Here is a 22,239-nt window from a genome sequence, read left to right as displayed (position 1 = left end):
TTGGCTGGTGGGCACTGTAGTCTAAAGTCAAGGGCCGTGTGCCATATGGCAGATAGCCTTTTATCATCCAAGCTGACACTTAACAGAGGTTTTCACTCCTCTGAATACCCATGCACACTACCCTTGCATCTAAGCAGTAATTCCCAGGTCTGTGCTCTATGGAGAAGTTGCAGCAACAGGGGGAGGGGGGGATGTCCACAGTATGCAAAGAAGAAGAAGAAGAAGAAGAAGAAGAAGAAGAAGAAGAAGAAGAAGAAGAAGAAGAAGAAGAAGAAGAAGAAGAAGAAGAAGAAGAGAGAGGAGGAGGAGGAGGAGGAGGAGGAGGAGGAGGAGGAGGAGGAGGAGGAGGAGGAGGAGGAGGAGTAGTTTGGATTTGATATACCGCATTATCACTACCCTAAGGAGTCTCCAAGCGGCTATGCTAACATTCTCCTTTCCCTTCCTCCCCCACAACAAACACTCTGTGAGGTGAGTGGGGCTGAGAGACTTCAGAGAAGTGTGACTAGCCCAAGGTCACCCAGCAGCTGCATGTGGAGGAGCGGAGACACGAACCCGGTTCCCCAGATTACGAGTCTACCACTCTTAACCACTACACCACACTGGCTCTCAATACACCCTGTATTGTCTCCCCATGGGCTGCGGACACACAGCTGGAGACTGTGCCCACGTGAGAAGCTGCCTCTGCTCTTCTTGTTTCAATTCTCCTAAACTGTGGGAGGGCAAGGAAGCACCTGGCTCTTCTCTTGGCTGGCCTGCCTCGTCCTCCTCTTCCTTCACTGTTCCTTCCCAACTTCCCCTTACTCTTGACTCCTGGCTGGTACAGGTCCCCACAAATAACTAGCCCCCTCTCCTGAGTCAGGCTCCAGCCCCGCTTCCCCCAATGCACACGGGTCAGTGTCCTGCTAGTCCCTGACATCTAACAACATCTGGGGGGGCTAGTTTTACCACCACTGGTAGAACTCTCTCAAAATAACCAGGAATGTGATTTTGATGTATGTTCCTGCATTGCCTGCAAAGTAGAATCTGGTCCTGGCCTTCCACCTCATTTGATTAATAATAGCATGAGGGGCAATTAAGGACTCCTCCAAAAACTTGTTTATTGAATATTCATTCTGATTTGCATACAAAAACCTTATATCGAGATTTTGATCAGGATTGCCTAAAGAGGGTCGGGCTTTTTCCAGTCTTTGACCACAGTGTAGTCCCTGCAGGAAGCAGAGACATTTAATTCATACTTAGGAGTGGTAACTAATATAATGCACTCGCTTCACATTCCCTGGTCTCTAGCAGTCCCATTTTCTAGGAGAGGGTATCAAAAAATGAAAACGTTGAAAAGTTGGCGCCATTCGCGGAAGTTATGCTTCGTCCAGTTTGTTCATGGGGCAGTTATACCTCAACAAGCTGTCGTGTTTGTCTGCTTGCAAAGGGTGGTGTTCAATTGAGTTCCACTCACAACAGACCCATTGAAGTTAATGGATCTAAAATAGTCCTGGAGTAGGTTTAACGTAATGAGTCTACCAGTGGAACCTCTTTGTAAGGACTTCTGCTTGTGGAACAGGGCTTCCCCATTTCTCCTTCCTCCACTTGCCCCTGCAATAGCTTCTGAGAAAGTTGGAGGTCTCCCAAACAGCATTGGGGTGGGAAGAAGGGTCATTATTCCATCTGGAAAGCAGAAATGCTTTTGCTGCTGGAATGATCCAGAAGGCTCAGCACTGAATTCCCTCCCCCCCCTTATATCCATTAATTTCAATGGATCTACTCTCAGTCAATATAACCCATGGTCTTTAGCAGCTACCTCGAAATGAGGAGCAACAGTAAGTGTGGGTCAGGGTGAGACCTTCATCTTAATGGTTGTAGCCTAGGAGATTTACAAAGGACACCAAGGTCATTTTGAATTACACTGCATTGGTAACACATCTATGGCTCTAGGTAGCTGAGAGCCCACAAATTGGCTCACAAGTCCCAGGTGATAACATTGAAGCTACTGAGTCTCTGCCATCAGATTGTTTCTCCTGCACGCTCCTGGTCTCTGTTGCAAGCAGATGGAAAGGACTCTAGGCAAAGTCAGGTGGTAAGTCTGTGAAGGGAGGGAAAGTAGTTCCAACTTCTCCTATCCTACTACCAATCTCTCACTGGTGGCTGTAGGCTTCTTCCCAGAGTGTCTTCCTTTTCAACATTTCATGACCCTTAGGAGAAATGATACATGGTGAATGAAGGAGCATGATATTAAGGCCCTTGCGTGGATCTCATACCAAAAAACAATCTCATACTTTTTAAGAATAGCTGTGTGTGTGTGTGTGTGTGTGTGTGTGTGTGTGTGTGTGTGTGTGACTGAGCCTTGATAATGTAGCAAGTGAAATATATACAGACTGCTGAATTGTGGCTGACCTATACATTTGACACAACCTTATTATTTTCTTTTCACCATTAGGTGTTCCTTTGTATTCAGATCAGGCCTCAGCACAATGATGTAGCATTTGGGAAGGAAGATGCAGCCCAGGAGCCCAGCACTGGAAGCCAAGATGGAGAAGATCTGCACAGCGACCATGTATTTCCCCTTGGTGCTCAAGTAAGTTGGCACAAAGGAGACCCAAACACTGCAAAACACCAGCATGCTGAAGGTGATAAACTTGGCTTCGTTGAAACCCCCAGGGAGCTTCCTGGCGAGGAACGCAACCGTAAAAGAGATGGCAGCCAGAAGGCCCATGTAGCCAAGAGCAAAGTAAAACATAGTGATGGATCCTTCATTGCACTGCAGAATTGTCTGTGTGACTTGGGAATCCATGTCCAGTTCTGGGAATGGAGGAGATATTCCGATCCAGGCAATACAGATGCCAAACTGAAAGACAGAACCAAAGAGGACAATACCATTTGCCAAACTCTTTCCCACCCACTTGCTAATGCTATTCCCTGGTTTTGTGGCCATGAATGCCAAAACCACAGTTATAGTTTTTGCCAGCACGGAAGAGACGGCGACCGAGAAGATGATGCTGAAGATGGTTTGGCGGAGAAGGCAGGTGACCTTTTGAGGCTGGCCAATGAAAAGAAAGGAGGACAAAAAGGAAAGCAGGAGAGAAACGAGGAGGGTGTAAGTGAGGTTTCGATTGTTGGCTTTAACAAGTGGAGTGTCTTGGTATTTAATGAAGATTCCCAAAATAGTACTTGTGATTAGGCACAAGATTAGGGCAAAGAAAACCAAGGTAATCCCCAGTGGTTCTTCATAGGAGAGGAAGATTATAGTCTTGGGGATACATTGATCCCTCTCACTGTTTGAGTACTGATCTTTTGGACACTCAAGACAATGACCTGCATCTGAAAGAAAAAAAAGAAAAACTTATTTCAGTACATTGAATTTAAATGTTTTTCCTTTTTATAAATGGAGAATCCAAAAACATCAATCTCATGATTTCAGGATTGTATAGTTTTTGGCGGAATCTCTGGAATTCGAGACCTTTTCCATTGTGTTGGAGGACTGCAACCACGCAAAATCAGCTTCTTGAAATGTTGTGTTTCAATTTTGCAACGATCCCTGTATTCCTTTGCTAAGATGTTTTTTCAGGCTTAACATGGATGCTTCCATCCTGAAGCTGCTTCTCAGAACCCACGTCTCCCGTGACTTGCTGTTCCTTCAAAACCATTTACCTGTCTGAGTAGAAATGGTCCCTTCGAGGCACAGGGCACAATAATAGCAGCATATCTTCTTTCCTTCTGGCACCACCTTGCGAGCTCCAGGTTGGCAGCTTTCTGTGCAGGTAGAACGGGGCGTTGTCTGGACAGCAAGGAATGAAAGAGTGTTTGATGAATCACTGCTTTGTATATAGAAACAGAGTTGGAAGTTATAGCTCAGGACCGCAATACCTCAAGGACCGCCTCCTTCCATATGAACCTACACGGACCCTGAGATCATCTTCTGAGGCCCTTCTTTGTGTGCCTCTTCCCCAAGAGGTCCAGAGGGTGGCAACACGAGAACGGGGCCTTCTCTGCAGTGGCTCCCAGTCTGCGGAATACTCTCCCCAGGGAAGCCTGCCTGGTGCCTTCATTATACACCATTAGGCACCAGGTAAAAGCATTCCTTTTTAACCAGGCCTTTGATTGACATCCTATGCCCTTTTAAAATGTGGCTCTTGGGGGGGGCGGTATTATTGAGTTATTGCTTTTATTTTTATTTTATATACTGTGATCCTTTTATGTGAACCGCCCTGAGACCTCCGGGTATAGGGCAGTAAATAAATTCAATAAGTAATAAAATAAAAAATAATTACTAAACCATTCTGTACAGGTGGGTCCATGCCTTGCAGAAGAAATGGTATCTCTCTGTGTCTCATGTTCAAAGCACTTCTCCTGGAATATTAACTGTGTCTTTCTATTACACTCAGACAAGGAATCCTTTATCACCTTAAAGTGGGGGTGGGAAACCTCTGGCCCTCCAGAAATTCATGGAGTACATATCACATGAAACTTAGCTCTTGACTATGTTCACAGTGGTTGATGGGAGTTGGACTCCAGCAGCACCTGGAGGCCACATTTTCCTCATCCCTCCCTCCTTTGAACACTAAATAAAATAGGATGCCATAAGATTGCTTTGTTTTCCGTTTTTGTTTTATTGGGGGTGGGGGGGAGATGCTATAGAAAGCTTCTTATACATCAAGCATGGCCAAACCTGGCCCTCCAGCTGTTTTGGGACTACAACTCCCATCATCCCTAGCTAACAGGTCCAGTGGTCAGGGATGATGGGAATTGTAGTCCCAAAACAGCTGGAGGGCCAAGTTTGGCCATGCCTGTTATACATCATCACTGATATATATCGCAATGACCTTGTAGCTGTTTTTGACTGAGACCAGCTACTGTAGTTTGTTCATCTTCAGGCTCACAGTCAGCATTCTTAGGTAATACACTACATTTATGGATGGTGGAGATATTTCAGCATTAAAAGGTGAGCCTACGTAGTCCACACTCTCTAAAACCATATGAGAATAGAAATACAGTCCTCCTTTGAAATCTGCACTTCTCCAAAATCTGCAATGCAGTTCTCCAGCCAAGGTGTGTGTGTGTGTGTGTGTGTGTGTGTGTGTGTGAAAATATTAAGAATCTATGACAATGAATATGTTAGTAGCAAGAGTGGCTGGGGAAACCCACCCAGATGGGCAGGGTATAAATAATAAAATTCATATTCTTATTATTCTTATTCTTATTCTATGTTAGCAAAATATACCGTATTTACACAAATCTAATGCACCATCAAATCTAATGTGCACCCCAATTTTCTCAACGTAATTTCACCCCAAAAAGGTGCACATTTACATCCAAGTACTGTATTTAGGGGAAACTGCATTGCAAAAAATGTGAACATCTGGCAAAATTGCATGAAGACATGTGTGCATTGGGATAAATTTGTACCAAAATGCTGATAGATTTTCTTGAGGATTCTGTTTATTTATTTTTTCGTAATTATGCCAGAATTTGGAGAACTGAATTTAAGATTGGAATAATCTCGAAGAACCAAACTGACAGGTTCACCCATTGCTAGCTACACTTCCCCAACTTGTAAGATAAGAATCCACTCCCTACCTGGTTAAACCAGCTGGGCCATGTGGTGTCCTTCTCATGAATAGTCAGCTCTACACCCAAGGAGGTTTGGGTCTGCAGCTTCCCAACTTTCACTCGTGCGGCAGTTTGGTTAGGAAATGTGACAAAATTCACAATATCATAGTCGGCCGCGAGCTCCCTATCTCCATCAAAATGCACCTCGCCCATGGCAGTATTGTTGAAGCGGATGCTTCTCACAAAGGGGTGAAGCTAAAAGGACAATATTTGCAAGATGGAGAAACAATTACACATTTCACTTCCTCTTCGTTCAGGGTCCCCAAACTAAGGCCCGGGGCCTGGGTGCGTCCCAATCGCCTTCTAAATCCGGCCTGCAGACGGTTCGGGAATCAGCATGTTTTTGCAAGAGTAGAATGTGTTCTTTTATTTAAAATGCATCTCTGGGTTATTTGTGGGGCATAGGAATTCATTCATATATTTTTTCAAAATATAGTCCGGCCCCCCACAAGGTCTGAGGGACAGTGGACCGGCCCCCTGCTGAAAAAGTTTGCTGACCCCTGTTTCTAGTTCTTTGGCAGCAACCAATGCAATTCTTGAACGTGGGAACAAGTTTCTGACCCCTGACAGAGGACATAATGAAATCCTGGGAGAGTGATTCATGTATATGGTGAGTTCAGCTGGAAGTCTGCCAAGAAGCAGCAAGACTGTAACGGATTTGCCATATGTGTTTTGATGAACCACAGAATCTAGCTTTTATATGGGTCGGGATCATACCTGCCAAGTTGCTGTCAGAGAAATAATGGACCGGGCCGGAAATAGCAGGCCAGAAGTAGCGCTGCCGCCATTTTGGAACTGGGCGGAGCATGCTCAGAAGTGACTTTTGATGCTGCTTTGCCCAGTTCCAAAATGGCCACCGCGCCAGAAGTCGCACTGCAGCCATTTTGGAATTGGGCAAAGCAGCATCAAAAGTCGCTTCTGAGCATGCTCCGCCCAGTTCCAAAATGGCCGCCGCGCCAGAATAAACCGGGGGGGGACATTTTTTCAGCTAGGAACAGCTGGAAAAGCGGGAGACTTGGCAGCTATGGTTGGGATAATTGAAAAGGGTTAAATTGTGAGAGATCCTTGAGTGGGCATTATATTCAAAGCAATGGGCCCTTAGTGATATTCCAATGAGAATACAAATTTTAGGAACAGTGCTATTTAGGGGGCAGTCAGGTAGTATGTTGGTTGAGTTGTCATTGCATCAGTGAAGAGTCTGAAGATAAAGTTGAGAATCACTGAAGGCAGAAGCTGAGTGGAGCCAGCCGGGGTAGGGAACCTCCACTAGAGGGGGAAAATAGGTCAAACCTTCTCTTGAAGTAATATTAGTTTAAAAACAACAACATGTTCCACCATGACAGTAGAATGTTTAAAGTGACTGTAAACTATTTAATAGAACTGTGACACCAGCACCTTCCCCTCCCAATCCAAGATGGCGCCCAATCTGGTACTTCAGATCAGCTGGGTGTTCATCAGTATGCGGATGACACCCAACTCTATCTCTCTTTTAAATCAGAAGCAGTGAAGGCGGTGAAGGTCCTGCGTGAGTGCCTGGAGGCGGTTGGAGGTTGGATGGCGGCTAACAGATTGAGGCTGAATCCTGTCAAGACAGAAGTACTCTTTTGGGGGGACAGGGGGCGGGCAGGTGTGAGGGACTCCCTGGTCCTGAATGGGGTGACTGTGCCCTTGAAGGACCAGGTGTGCAGCCTAGGAGTCATTTTGGACTCACAGCTGTCCATGGAGGCACAGGTTAATTCTGTGTCCAGGGCGGCTGTCTACCAGCTCCATCTGGTACACAGGCTGAGACCCATCTGCCTGCAGACTGTCTCACCAGAGTGGTGCATGCTCTAGTTATCTCCCACTTGGACTACTGCAATGCGCTCTGTGTGGGGCTGCCTTTGAAGGTGACCCGGAAACTGCAATTAATCCAGAATGTGGCAGCTAGACTGGTGACTGGGAGCAGCCGCCGAGACCACATAACACCGGTCCTAAGAGACCTACATTGGCTCCCAGTACATTTCCAAGCACAATTCAAAGTGTTGGTGCTGACCTTTAAAGCCCTAAACGGCCTTGGTCCTATATACCTGAAGGAGCATCTCCACCCCCATTGTTCAGCCCGGACACTGAGGTCCAGCGCCAAAGGCCTTCTGGGGGTTCCCTCACTGCGAGAAGCAAAGCTACAGGGAACCAGGCAGAGGGCCTTCTCAGTAGTGGCGCCCGCCCTGTGGAACGCCCTCCCATCGGAGGTCAAGGAAATAAACCTGACATTTAGAAAACACCTAAAGGCAGCCCTGTTTAGGAAAGTTTTTAATCTGATATTTTAATGTATTTTGGTATTTGTTGGAAGCCGCCCAGAGTGGCAGGGAAAACCCAGCCAGATGGGCGGGGTATAAATAAATAATAATAATAATATCCAACCCTGAGCCAATCTCCAAACGTATTTGAAAGCCGGCCCCAAGTGTTTTAAACTCTAATTGAACATGTGCTGGGGAGGGTAGAAAGGGAAGCAGGAGATTCTTTGCCTCCTCCCCCACCCCACATGCACAACAGGGTTGCAAAAACTAATCCAGTGGTTCTCAATTTTATTTTTTATTTTTTTGCGGTGGTGGAACCTTCACTTCAAACAAAACTTCCATTTAGTCCTGGCTGTAATCTCTCTCTCTCTCTCTCTCTCTCTCTCAGCTGTATAAAATGGAGATTATAAATAACTGGTGGAATACTGAACCCTGGTTATAAGTCCTTCTCAGCTAACCTTCCTGAATATTCACAAGGGATAGTTCTACTGAATTAGCAGGAGTGAACCAAAGGATCACGTCCAGTGACAAGATGTAGCAGAGTGACATTCCGCACCCTACCAAGCAGTGACTGATTTGGAAATAAGTGAGGATAATATGCACAGGCACAGTGAGGAACCACCTCTATAGGTGGGAAGTTTTCTTTGTCTCCCTCCCTCTCTCACCCGCCATGACTCCATGTTCAGAAGGTCCAATCTGCCTTGTTCTGTAGTCATCACACGGCTAGATGCAGATGTCATCAGAGCATGGAAGGCATGTGCTGTGACATAGACAGCACTATAAACAACATAGCTCTCCGCAGACATGCCTTTCCCAAGCCAAACTGCTTCCATTTTCCCCTTCTCCGTGCATCTTCTCCAGGTTTTCCTTGACCATCTGTGGTTGGGATGAGAGCAATCAAAGGTTTCTGACCAAATCTGATCGAAGGAATCTTCATCTTGAGTCAGGAAAACATCCTGGGATTTTGAACCCTTCTTTGTTTGGATGCTGAAGAACAATGCACCTTGGAAGAATATGACGTCCCAGTACTCAAAAGATGTGCTTAAGGTGAAGCCCCACAGAGCTGTAGAGATCCAAACTTTCCCTACCGGGGCACTGATTTCCAGTTCAACTCTGTACAGCACATGTGGCAACAGAAACATTGTGTCAGAATCTCCATAATAAATAATCACGTTGGCCTTCCGCTGTGAAAGAACTGCTATAAGTCTTAAAAGGGTCTTCTTTGGAACACGAAGGTCAGAAAATATTTGCGGGAACCCAAAGGTGAAGGCTACACATATGCCACTCCTAAATAGCATCGCCTCCATGGTTCTCACAAATAGATTTCCACCTTCGTTGTCTGGAGCAAGCAGACCAACCCACGTCCACCTGAAATGCAGCAGCAGCAGAACTATCCCCCTGTATTGCGGAGTTTCCTTTGGGCTCATCCAGTAGGAAGAGGGGAACTGGGTTTTGTCACTCAGAATCTGGTTGACAAAACCGTAAGTGAGCTGGAAAGGAAAGGAAACGATGTTTAGCGTTGGAAATAATGTCTGGATATTGTGGGAGATTTGCAGTCGAAAATCTAACAATGTACTGTACTGAATATTCTTGTTAATTAGTAAGCCTAGGGGCTAACAACTACAGAGCTATAAATTTCTAGATAGGCAGACTCAGACCATAGGAATGCAACTGGTAGAGAGAGAGCTCTGTGTGCCGTCATTTCCCTGGTTTCAAGGTGAAAGAAATGAAAGATTTAAACCCTTCTCCTTCCTCTGTTGCTTGTTTGCTCTTTCTCCTTTTATACCATTTCTTCAATGGAGATTGATGGATGTTTATGCTCTTCATCAGTGTAGGCTCCATTTTAGAATTCAACTATGTATTTTGTAAGCTGGAAATATTTTTACCTGCATTATTTTTGCTGCTGCTGTTTGCTGAAAATGAGTGCAATAAATTAAATAAGTAACACTACCTTCCATTTACTTTACAGTCTGTGCTTGGTTCTGTGTTGTGGTTAAGCAAGGGGAGGGGGGGGGACCAATACACAGTTGGTTAGCTGGACGTACTCCAAACAAGTTTGTATAGCCTAGATCCCATGCTTTTAATTTTGCTGCCAAGGATGGGATTTCAAAACTCTCTTCAACCCCACTGCTGCCAGGAGAGATAACTTGTAATTAATATAGGGTAGCCTCCTCTACCTACTCAATCCATCCCACAAGAGAGATTGCCATTCTAAAATAGCTTCCACTCAAACATGTATACGTACTCAGATATAAGTCCCACTGAATTTTTTTGGACTTACTGCCAGGTAAGAGGGTTAAGGATCATTTGCATTTGTTTTCATTCACTGTACATTTGGCTCCCTTCGAAAATGTGTGTGTGTGTGTGTGTGTGTGTGTGTGTGTGTGTGTGTGTGTGTGTGTAAAAAACCCTCCCATCTCTGTGGTGCAACAAGTTTGTATCATCTGCACTGTGTATGAACTTAACTACTTTTTCTCTATTTTAAACTATTCCTATTATTTTTCTATATCACACAGAATGTGAAGTGTGTGAGTACATGTGTTTATCACAACTTTTTAAAAATTGAGTAGCGGTTTTCATTATTGTTTTGTTCTGCTTTTGAATATTATATTGCTTTTATAACACCCTGACATTTTATGAGAAAGCGGTATACGAAATAACCTAGATTTCCTGATGTAGACATCAACAGAGTTCTCCCAACCTGAGAGGGGGGGAAATGTTATAAACTCTTCAATCTCCAAGACCTCCATTTCAAGTTTTAAAAGTTGGGTCTGAGATTTGCTCTGACAGGTTCCCCCCCGTTCTCCATACCTGGGGGATCTTGAAGATGTCTAGCATGGTTGACATCTGAAAAAAAGTTTCGAAGTCCCCTCCTTGAATAGCAGCCAGGATCTTTCCATGTTGTCCACACCTGAAATTAGGGACCATCCAAAGTCCAGTTGAGAGGAGGTCCATTGTGGCTTCATAGGTTATCCTGACACTGAAACAGTTTTCAAAGATATTGTAGCCTAAGGTAATATTAGGCAAGAGCTTGGGATTTTCATTGATCTCATTAATGGCAAGCAAAATGGCCAGAACATGCTGGTAGTTCATCTGCAATACTCTGGATGGAAAACAAATGGAATGTTGACCAGTTTATACAGTGTATTAAAATGGATATATGCAGGAGATGTTACAAGAAACCACTCAGGCCGATGGAGTAAAGCAGTGCTAGGGTGGAGATCCTACAGTTTTTAAAGACCAGGAGAACGGCCACCTGTGTGCTGGGTAGACTATCTAAAACTAACAGCAGGGCTGATGTAGATGCAGCAAGCAGACAACAGAGAACACTGGGGAGAACGTGAAGAAACTTACAGATGTACAAGAAATAGGTGTTGTAAAGCCAGATCTCAGCCCCCAAAATAGGGAACTTTGAGGCACATTTCCTTCATATCTGCAGGTGAGCCTCCTACTGCCCCAGTCAAATTTCAATCCATTCCGCTAAACTATGGAGCTTAAGAATCTGCTGCTCACTCTGTATATAGACTGTATACAAGATAATGATTGGCTGAGAAAAATCAAAAGCTATGAGCAAATAGCACTTACGGAAGGAAGTCGCTGACAGGGTCAGACCTGAAAGCATGTTTTGGATACAGAGCGGTCCTCACAGGGATAACTCCAGCAATGGTGTAATCCCCTGGACTGTAATAATTATTTGAAGATGTCCGTAGGTCTGACAGATCTAGATCTTCCGCCGTTGCTACCTCAACTGGCAAATGAAGCAATACTAACAGAAGGATCATTTTAGGCACAAACAAGTGAGACCTTCCTTCAACTGACTTTATTATACTCAGAGCAATGATGGAAACATTTGCTAGGAAGGACACACAAACTCTTCATCCTGTGACTGACTTATCAGAGGAGGAGCTCGAGGCTGGCTTCAGTGCTAACAAAGAAACAAATATCAGACTAACCTACCACCTCGGATGGTCTTACTCCCAGCCCTCATTCTTAATAATTCAGTATATATATTTATGTTGCTGTTTCCATATTTGGCAAAAAGAATGATCAATGATTCTGGATTCCGATTATTATTATTATTATTATCACTGATCTCAAAAGTGACCTCTGAAAAACCCTATGAGAACACAAATCTATCACAATGCTTTTGATAATTGTAGGGGAGATATAATCACCTCCTCAAAGTTCCACACTCTCTTTGCAGCTGCTTGCGCAGGTGTACGGCAGGAGAAAACATGTTTGCAAAAGTTTGCATCATGCTTCCCTATGGGGCAACTGAGAAGACAATGAACTTGGAGGGCGATGTCCGTGATCCTCTAGACCCTTCGTTGGTGACCCTTGACTTTAAACCAGTGAGAGGGTAGGACTGGGCTGTAGCGCAGACTTTCAGCCCAGCTGCCTGAGCATTCAAATCCCTTGCGTCAATTTCCTTCTGGACTCTGCTGGCTACCCTCTCCTTCCTTGGAGGTTTTCAAGCAGAGGTTGGGTAGCCAACTGTCATGGATGCTTTAGTTGAGATTCCCACATTGCAAGGAATTGGCCTAGGTGACCCTCAGGGACCCTTCCAACCCTGCAATTCTATGGTTCTATGAGAAAACTGTCCATTTAATCCTACCCTCTGTTTCCTGTTATTTAACTTGCTACAAGATCCACAAGAGGACCTCGCCTCTTACTCCATGACTGCTAAGCTTATTCAATAGTCTTGGGTGAATTACTTTGTCAAAAGCTTTTTAAAAGTCCAAGCACACAATATCAACTGAACCACCTCTTTCTTTATGCTTGTTGGTGCTCTCAAAGAGCCACCTCACTAGGCAGTCACCTGATACAGTACTAATTTATTTAAATATTTCGTGGTTGTTAGTCTTCAGGTTTTTAGGAATGTGCTCCACAAATTATTTATTTGCATCCCTTATTGTCCTCTTGCACATTTTTAGGCAAAATTTGTGCTCCTTTTTGTTCTCCTCATTTGGACAATACTTTCATTTTCTAATGTAAGCCTTTGTGTCTCTAATACTTTTTTTCCCACTTTGCTTATCAACGACATAAGGGCATACTCTTGGTCCTGCAGTATACATTACAGCTGAGCTTTTAAAATTCTGGTTTTATACAGCTCCCAAATATTTTGGAAAGATTTGACCCTAACTGCGTACCTGTTAGGCAGTGTACATCTGATTCCACATATGTGTTCACCACAGGCATGAACTCAATGCACAGCTCTGGGAGGGTGGAAACTTTTATGTGGAGTCAGGCTGTGCATCCACTAAAAATGTGTATACCTTTAGCCTGTATACCCAAAAAAGAACTTGTCACACCAGGTAGAAGAAAAAGATTATTTATTGAGTTATTAAACAGAAATGAAGAAAGACAGCATATATGGGAGCTGCTTCAGACAGCAAGGTTAAAAAGTGCAGGCTGAAAATACAGTGGTGCCTTGCAAGATGAAATTAATTTGTTCCGCGATTCGTTTCGTATTGCAATAATTTCGTCTTGTGAAGCGTGGCCATAGAAAAATTCGTCTTGCGAGTCACCAAAAAAATCGTGAACCCCTTTCGTCTTGTGAGTTTTTCATTGTGAGAGGCATTCGTCTTGCGAGGTACCACTGTAATCATAAAGCAATTACACACACACCATAATTCTATAGAACCCCTGACTACTGAAAAGCCTAGAGATTAAGAAGAGCAATTTATGATAGCCTTACACCGAAAAGAAAGAAGGGAAGGGAAGGGTATACCTTATCTTGGAGCAAGCAGGATTTGAGAACTATGCCTCTGGTGAGAATTAAGCTCTCTCCTTCAGAATTCTATGCAGCCAAGGCAACAAAGTCTCTCAACCCATTATTTGGTCTAGAAAATTGTAGAGTTGAACTCTGGATTCACCAAGAAGCAAAGGTGGGGTCACATGGGAGCTGGGAGCAGACAAACCATTGAAAATCCCTTGCTTAACTATACTTTGAACCTAAATAACCTCTATGGAGAGGTCAGAGGGCTTCCTTAGTGAGCGAATAACAGTACACCTCTAAAGTGGCTGTGTTGGGTTTTCTTGGCAATTGTCTATTTAGATATATATTGAATTTGATAGTCCTATGACCACTGCTCCGTATTGGTTCAACAACATTTACATCTCACACCAGGCCTTGGGTACCACTTAAGATTAAGTCCAGGGTTACCACCCCTCTGGCTGTTCCATGACCAATTCTTCCTGGGCACAGTGTGACCTTTAGAGTGCCTAGAAATTGTACTTCATTGTGACTTGAGCACACATGAATATTGCCTATCTTGCCGTTAATTAAACAAAATTTTAAAAATTCCTTCCAGCGGCACCTTAGAGACCAACTAAGTTTGTCATTGGTATGAGCTTTCGTGTGCATGCACACTCCTTCAGATACCAAGAAATATGACTCCCTTCATACCTGAACACTGGCCAAACTGACTGGGGCAGCTAGGAGTTGGAGTCTAAGGGCTGAAGTCCAAACACTAGTTCTCTCTCTGCTGCCTGAACTTAAGGGCTTCACAGTGCTGGATGAAGTCATATTTGTATGCCTGTTTCAGTTCAAGATATTCAGTTACTTCCAGATCATGATACTTGAGTGGCTGAGAACTGCAGTTCCTGATTTTTGATAGGTGTCCTGTTGCTCTCCTTGATTCACGAAATGAGCAGGTGGGTCATTCATGACATGTCAGCTCCAGTCAATGGTGGATTTCCCAGGATGGCCCACAGTCTTCCTTCCCTGAGTGATGCTTCCATCCACTGTGCAAAAATGCTAGGATAAAAAGAGTGGAGTTTGGCCCCCAAGCTATGGATGTTTCGATGAAGATCCCTGTTCCCATAATGATTATTTTGCAGCAACAGTTTGTTAGCACAACATAGAAATCATGCTCCCCCTTGCCACTTGGCTTGGAACAGGTAAGGAACCTCTGGCATATGGGCTGAACATGGCACTCCAGAATTCTCTTTCTTGACCTCTAGAACCTCTGCAGGCCACGCCTCTCTCTGGCTCTTGCCCTGTGCCCTTCTTGGGAACTTTAGCTTGGCTGTAATGTGACTCCAACCAGCTTTTGTTTTTGTTTTAAAAAAATATGGGTGTTATCCAATTAAGCCTTCTTCAGGGGGTCTATTCTGAGTACGTCTAAGCTGAATGCCATCCTTTATTTTTTCTTTAATTACATGAAGACGATACAGCAGAATAAAAGAAAGGAAAATACTGTTAATGTTATTTGTTTAAAACAAAGATCCATAAGTTAAAGCAGGATAGGTGAGTCAGAAGAACTTGGTTCTTCTACAGTGGAACCTTGGCTTTCGAACATAATCTGTTCCAGAAGACCATTTGACTTCCAAAATGTTCAAAAACTGAGGATCAATGGACAGTCAGCAAAATCCATTGACAAAAAATGAAGAAACGTACCTCGGAAGCCATTCGACTTCCGAGGTGCATTTGAAAACGGAAGCAATTAGTTTTGGGTTTTTGGCACTCGGGTTCCGAATCGTTCATCAATGGAGACATTCGAGAACCGAGGTTCCACTGTACAGGGTCAGGATATCAATGAGGGTTCACAAATATACCTTTATGTTTGCATCTGGGTATTGAGAAGTCTTTTCAAAGGAAAAAAAATGCCACCTGGCTCCACCCACCACTGTGTCAGCTCCCAAAAGATGGTCCTCTTGAGATTGCAGCTCCCTAAGCTGAAAAGGGTTCCCCACCCCTGTCTTTGAACTACAGGTACTTGGGAACTCACCTGAACCTCTAGACATGCAGTTTCAGCATATGGAGGCATCATGCTTCCTGGCCATAGCTACCAAGTCTCCTCTTACAAAATACGGGATCAGCACCGCCGGCACAGGAAGTTGCTTCTACACATGCATAGAAGCGACTTCCTGTGCCGCTCTGCCCATTTCCAGAATGTCCACAGCATCAGAAACATGCGCAGAAGGAGCCTTCCCTGGCCGGTAAGAAATCCGGGGGATTTACGGGGTTTTTAAAAATCCAGGCTGCCAGCGGGAAACGGCTTTAAAAACGGGGGTTTCCCGCCAAAAATGGGAGAGTTGGCAGCTATGTTCCTGGCCCTGCTATAAACATCAGTGCATACACTGGTCACACCAGTGGCTATGTGTTTTGCAGCCCTTTGAGGGGCCCTCATGGACAGTGCATTCCGGTTAAAAAAAGCCACACACACACAGTGCCAGCACTCATATATTGACAGTACGTTTCCGAGCACAATTCAAAGTGTTGGTGCTGACCTTTAAAGCCTTAAACAGCCTCGGTCCAGTATACCTGAAGGAGCATCTCCACCCCCATTGTTCTGCCTGGACACTGAGGTCCAGCGCCGAGGGCCTTCTGGCAGTTCCCTTGCTACGAGGAGCCAAGTTACAGGGAAGCAGGCAGAGGGCCTTCTCAGTAGTGGCACCCACCCTGTGGAATGCCCTCCCACCAGAGGTCAAAGAGAACAACAATTACTAGACCTTTAGAAGGCATCTTAAGGCAGCCTGTTAGGGAAGCTTTTAATGTCTGGTGGATTTCCGTATTTTAATATTTTGTTGGAAGCCGCCCAGAGTGGCTGGGGAAACCCAGCCAGATGGGCAGGGTATAAATAATATATGAAGGTGCCAGCACAAAATGGCTGCCATTGGCAGCAAAGAGAGAGAGAGATGCATATATGGAGGGTCACATTTGGTTCCTGAGCCTGAGGTTCTTCATCCCTTGATTACTGCCTGAAACCACCAAAGTGTCCAGATTTTTAAATCTACCAATTCCTCTTGCTGATTTCATTCTTGATCATGGGCCTGTATGCTGTGTAACCTTCCCTCTGTCAGTTCCTGTCAAGTTGAACGACTCATCAGACCAAAGAGCTCAAATGTCTGCTTATGCCCATGCCCATGCGATGCTATGCTGCTCTAGAAGTTGGGTGAGGGTCTAGGTGTGTTTTATGTGACAAGAAGTCATCCACCCCCACCTGTCTGTCACCCACATGGCAAAAAACATCACCCAACATTTCCCTTTGCTCTTTTTCCAAGCAATGTTTTGTTTTGTTTTTTAAGAAATGCAGCACTTACTTATCATGACCCCCAGGAAGAACAGGAGGAGGCCACCCAAAACCATCCGAACCATATTCTCAGTGCTGAGTTTTTCCTGGGTTAATGATCCTGCTCCTACAGTAGATGTGGGGGGTGAAAAAGGGGGATATTTAATCAGAAAAGGTGAGAAACAAGAAACAGAACACGTCTTCCTTAAAATACCTTGGGTAATATGACACCAACCAGCTTTTGTTTTTTTAAAATAAAAATATATAGGTGTTATTCAGTTAAGTCTTCTTCAGGGGGTCTATTCTGAGTAAGACTGAGCTGAATGCCATCCTTTAATTTTTATTTAATTACATAAAGAAGATGAAGCGGAATAAAAGAAAGAAAAATAATGTGATTTGTTTCAAGCAAAAATCCATAAGTTAAAGCATTACAGGTGAGTCAGAAGGATTATACATTGGAACCTCGGTTTTGGAACGTAATCCGTTCCGGAAGACCATTCGACTTCAGAAATGTTCGGAAACCGAGGATCAATGAGCGGTCAACAAAATCCATTGAAAAAATGGAGAAACGCGCCTCAGAAGCCATTCGGCTTCTGAGGTGCGTTCAAAAACGGAAGCAATTACTGGGATTTGAAGTTTGCAGCGTGTTATACGTTGAAAGAAAATTATATGAAATTGATGCATTGTTGGTATTTAACCCCTAGTAAACTAGCCAAAATGTACAAAACAAGGTCAAATACAAGCTGGAAATGTAAGGAAAAAGAAGACACCTTTTATCATATGTGGTGGACATGGAAGGTAGTAAAAGAATTCTGGGAGGTCATATATAATGAAATGAAAAAAATGTTCAATTTGGATGATTTAATGTGATTTGATTGAATTGTTAATTCGGAAAATTTAATAAAAATATTTTTAAAAAAAGAAAGAAAGAAAGAAACAATGGCACTCTCAGTCATACCTTGTGCCTCACTGAATTTGGTGGAGTTAAAAACGCATAGGATTGAAGCCCTGGAGATCACATCAGGACAGCAGGGAATCATTCCAAGCATGAAGCACCCCAAATATTTATTTATGCTAATCGCTGTCCATTACCTTCAGTCTGGTTGACCCAACTGTGAGCTGTGGAGATGGGCACTGCTGATGTCATGCCTGTAAGCAACAGAGAAGGAAAATGCATGTGTTGTCTGCTATACATAAATGTTATGTCTGGCTAATACCCATTGAAAGCCTTATCCTTGACATATTTATCCAATCCCTTTCAAAAGTCACCATTGTTGGTGGCCATCATGACGTTTTTCTTAGAACCTGTCATCAGAAGCCCTGCGAAAGGGCTTCAAGTCATGCAAGAGGGATTTCTTCCTTCCTCCCCTTGTGCATCCCATAAAATTGGCACAGGATGGGTCAAGAGAACCCCCAGAACCAGAGGCGTAACTAGGCCCCCTTGCTTCCTTGGCATGGAGATATACGGGTGAAACTCGGAAAATTAGAATACCGTCGAAAAGTGCATTTATTTCAGTAATGCAACTTAAAAGGTGAAACCAATATATGAGATAGATGCATGACATGCAAAGCAAGATATGTCAAGCCTTTATTTGTTGTAATTGTAATTATTTGTCATTAGGCGGGTCAATTATAAATGGAATGTAATTAATGAAATGTAATAGTTATGTTCATTTTGTGTTATCGTAGCTATTTGTTTTATTACTGTGGAGTTTCCAAAAGAAAGCATTTGAAAAAATAATAATAATAAGTTGCATTGCTGAAATAAATGCACTTTTCGACGATATTCTAATTTTCCGAGTTTCACCTGTATAGGCGCCTCCAATGCTAAAAGAGACCATGGACCAAAAACTCAGAGTTTCCTTTTCATTGCCTTTTGTGCTCTACCAATGACTTCCTAAACTGAGGGCATTTTTTGTGCCTTTCCTGGGCCTGCGCCCTTGGCAGCCACCAACCTATCCAGCCCCTAGGTACGCCCCTGCTCAGAGTAACACACAGGGGAAAAGGGATCACTCTGTTTGGCAAGCTGAATTGCTTGTACAGATGGGAGATTCAACATAATGTGATATTTAATTCCACCCAGGGTGTGGGGTGATCTGCTTTGTGTTTTCTAAAGGAGAACAAAGTGTCTAAACTCACTGCCATTCATTTGGTTCTCCTGCACTTCAGAGGCCACACAGCAACTCACCCCAGCAGTCTAACTATCCCATTTGTAAAAAAATAAAATTCCTTCAGTAGCACCTTAAAGACCAACTAAGTTTTTATTTTGGTATGAGCTTTCGTGTGCATGCTTATAGCAATAACCGCCCATTTTGCAGGTTCAATGTTGTCCCCAAAAACTAACTTCCAAAACACAATCTGCTTTTGCTTTTATCCACCCGAGAAAGCCCGTAAGAATGCCACAGCGATCATCATCCTGGAGGGTCATACAATTATATACCGCGCCAATTCTGAATTCATACATGTCTCAAACCTCCAACAATTGAACTGCTTCCTTAATTGGATGTTTCAAAAATGTGTCTCTCATTTTTAGTCTCTGTGGTAAGATAAAGATCTGGACTCTGGAAAATGAGAGAAGCAAGCAGCTCTGGTACAATGTAATGAGACCACTCAAGATAACACGATCAGCAAAGGATGTGGTCTAGCAGGGCCCGGTACCTGCTGCACAATGCATTTAGGCTGGGCAGCTAGGAAGAGAATAGAAACTGTTATTTGCATTATTTCAGAGAATTATGACCTTGAAGCAGAAACTGAGGGGAAGGGCTGCAGCTCAACAAAGTTGTAAGTCATCTAAATGATAGTTTTAATATGGATAAAAAGAAAGGCTTCCATAATGAACCCTCTAAATTTGAAAAAGAGCTGTTAGAAAACAAGACTAAATCGCTTTCTAAAATGTATAAACTGATATTACAATGGCATACAAAAGATGAACAGGTTAAATCAGCTATGATACACTGGGCGAGGGACTTTGGATATAATACACAACTTACAGCATGGGACAAGCTATGGAACTGGGATTTGAAGTTTACAGCGTGTTATACGTTGAAAGAAAATTATATGAAATTGACGTATTGTTGGTATTTAACCCCTTGTAAACTAGCCAAAATGTACAAAACAAGGTCAAATACATGCTGGAAATGTAAGGAAAAAGAAGACGCCTTTTATCATATGTGGTGGACATGTAAAGGAATTCTGGGAGATGATATATAATGAAATGAAAAAAATGTTCAATTTGGAAGATTTTATGTGATTTGATTGAATTGTTAATTTGGAAATTTTAATAAAAATGATTTTTTTAAAAAGAAAAAAAAAGAAACAATGGCACTCTCAGTCATACCTTGTGCCTCACTGAATTTGGTGGAGTTAAAAACACATAGGACTGAAGCCCCGGAGATCACATCAGGACAGCAGGCAATCATTCCAAGGACGAAGCACCCCAAATATTTATTTATGCTAATTGCTGTCCATTACCTTCAGTCACTTTGAGATTTACTGTTGCATGCCGTCTGAAATCCATGGTTATAATTGTCGTGCGGTACATCCCCGTATCGTGAAGCCCCACGCGATAAAGCACTAGAGTGCCATTCTTCAGAACGTCTGCCCGCTGCCGATACATCTCAGCCACCTGTTTGTTAATATAGCATTCTTTCTCCCACCATTTGAGAGCTGTCCCATTGCATTTGTCTAAAAGGTATGCAAGGATAAGGGCATTTCTGTTGCCGGTGATAAAATTCCATGTGATGTGGAGGAATTCCCAAGGAGGACTGGGGGGCTGAAGGGAGAAGGGTAACTGAACAGTCTCGTTGACCCAACTGTGAACTGAGGAGATGGGCACTGCAGATGCCATGCCTGGAAGCAACAGAGAAGGAAAATGCATGTGTCGTCTACTATAAATCATAGAATCATAGAGTTGGAAGAGACCACAAGGGCCATCCAGTCCAACCCCCTGCCAAGCAGGAAACACCATCAAAGCATTCTTCACATATGCCTGTCAAGCCTCTGCTTAAAGACCTCCAAAGAAGGAGACTCCACCACACTCCTTGGCAGCAAATTCCACTGCCGAACAGATCCTACTGTCAGGAAGCTCTTCCTAATGTTTAGGTGGAATCTTCTTTCTTGTAGTTTGAATCCATTGTTCCATATCCACTTCTCTGGAGCAGCAGAAAACAACCTTTCTCCCTCCTCTAAATGACATCCTTTGATATATTTGAACATGGCTATCATATCACCCCTTAACCTTCTCTTCTCCAGGCTAAACATGCCCAGCTCCCTTAGCTGTTCCTCATAAGGCATCGTTTCCAGGCCTTTGACCATTTTGGTTGCCCTCCTCTGGACACGTTCCAGCTTGTCAGTATCCTTCTTGAACTGTGGTGCCCAGAAGTGGACACAGCACTCCAGGTGAGGTCTGACCAGAGCAGAATACAGTGGTACTATTACTTCCCTTGAACAGGCTTGCTATACTCCAATTGATGCAGCCCAGAATTGCATTGGCTTTTTTAGCTGCTGCATCACACTGTTGACTCATGTCAAGTTTGTGGTCTACCAAGACTCCTAGATGTTATGTGTGGCTAATACCCACTGAAAGCCTTATCCTTGATGTATTTATCTAATCCCTTTCAAAAGTCACCCCTGATGGTGGCCATCATCATGTTTTTCTTACAACATCTGTACAGAAAAAGTCTGTCAGAGAAGGGGGCCCTGCCCAGTAGCTGATAAGATAATCTAGTGCTTGTGGGAAGAAACAGCATTTTGGAGAAAGGCAGAGAGTCTGAGACTGAATGAGAAAGAGAGGGAGACGAATGGGAGGGTATGCCCGGACACTGAGATCCAGCGCCGAGGGCCTTCTGGCAGTTCCCTCATTGCGAGAAGTGAGGTTATAGGGAACCAGACAGAGAGCCTTCTTGGTAGTGGCGCCCGCCGTGTGGATGGGCGCCCTCCCATCAGATGTCAAGGAAATAAGCAGCTATCCTATTTTTAAAAGCCATCTGAAGGCAGCCCTGTTTAGGGAAGTTTTTAATATTTACAGGTGAAACTCGGAAAATTAGAATATCATCGAAAAGTGCATTTATTTCAGTAGTGCAACTTAAAAGGTGAAACCAATATATGAGATAGATGCATGACATGCAAAGCAAGATACGTCAAGCCTTTATTTGTTGTAATTGTAATTATTTGTCAATAGGCGGGTCAATTATAAATGGAATGTAATTAATGAAAGGACAGATCGTGAAGCTGAGGCTCCAATACTTTGACCACCTCATGAGAAGAGAAGACTCCCTGGAAAAGACCCTGATGTTGGGAAAGATTGAGGGCACTAGGAGAAGGGGATGACAAAGGACGAGATGGTT

The 22,239-nt window shown here is 43.7% G+C and overlaps 2 protein-coding genes across 2 annotated transcripts in view; both read right to left on the bottom strand.

Annotated features, from left to right (window-relative positions):
* Window positions 1-2,410: 2,410 nt before the first annotated feature.
* On the bottom strand, window positions 2,411-11,920 carry LOC148687033 (vomeronasal type-2 receptor 26-like). The gene is made up of 6 exons (XM_088662469.1): window positions 11,463-11,920; window positions 10,689-10,980; window positions 8,543-9,367; window positions 5,569-5,796; window positions 3,643-3,769; window positions 2,411-3,312 (listed from the first exon to the last, which is right to left on the bottom strand). The coding sequence occupies exons 1-6, from the start codon at window positions 11,657-11,659 to the stop codon at window positions 2,411-2,413; spliced, it is 2,571 nt and encodes an 856-aa protein (XP_088518595.1). The 5' UTR covers window positions 11,660-11,920.
* A 1,273-nt stretch (window positions 11,921-13,193) lies between these two features.
* LOC118081060 (uncharacterized) overlaps window positions 13,194-22,239 on the bottom strand; it is a 32,231-nt gene continuing 23,185 nt past the window's right edge. Inside the window, exons 5-7 of the mRNA XM_088663393.1 lie at window positions 17,987-18,043; window positions 16,926-17,021; window positions 13,194-14,637 (exon numbers count right to left, since the gene is read on the bottom strand). Of these exons, the coding sequence (XP_088519519.1) occupies window positions 14,564-14,637; window positions 16,926-17,021; window positions 17,987-18,043 (227 nt within the window). The 3' untranslated portion in view covers window positions 13,194-14,563. The remainder of the gene's footprint in view (window positions 14,638-16,925; window positions 17,022-17,986; window positions 18,044-22,239) is intronic.

This window comes from Zootoca vivipara, chromosome 2 (assembly GCF_965207765.1).
Source record: "Zootoca vivipara chromosome 2, rZooViv2.hap1.1, whole genome shotgun sequence".
Classification (NCBI taxonomy): domain Eukaryota; kingdom Metazoa; phylum Chordata; class Lepidosauria; order Squamata; family Lacertidae; genus Zootoca; species Zootoca vivipara.
Note: the sequence above shows the minus strand (reverse complement) of the source record. Positions and strands in the feature narration are given on the sequence as shown.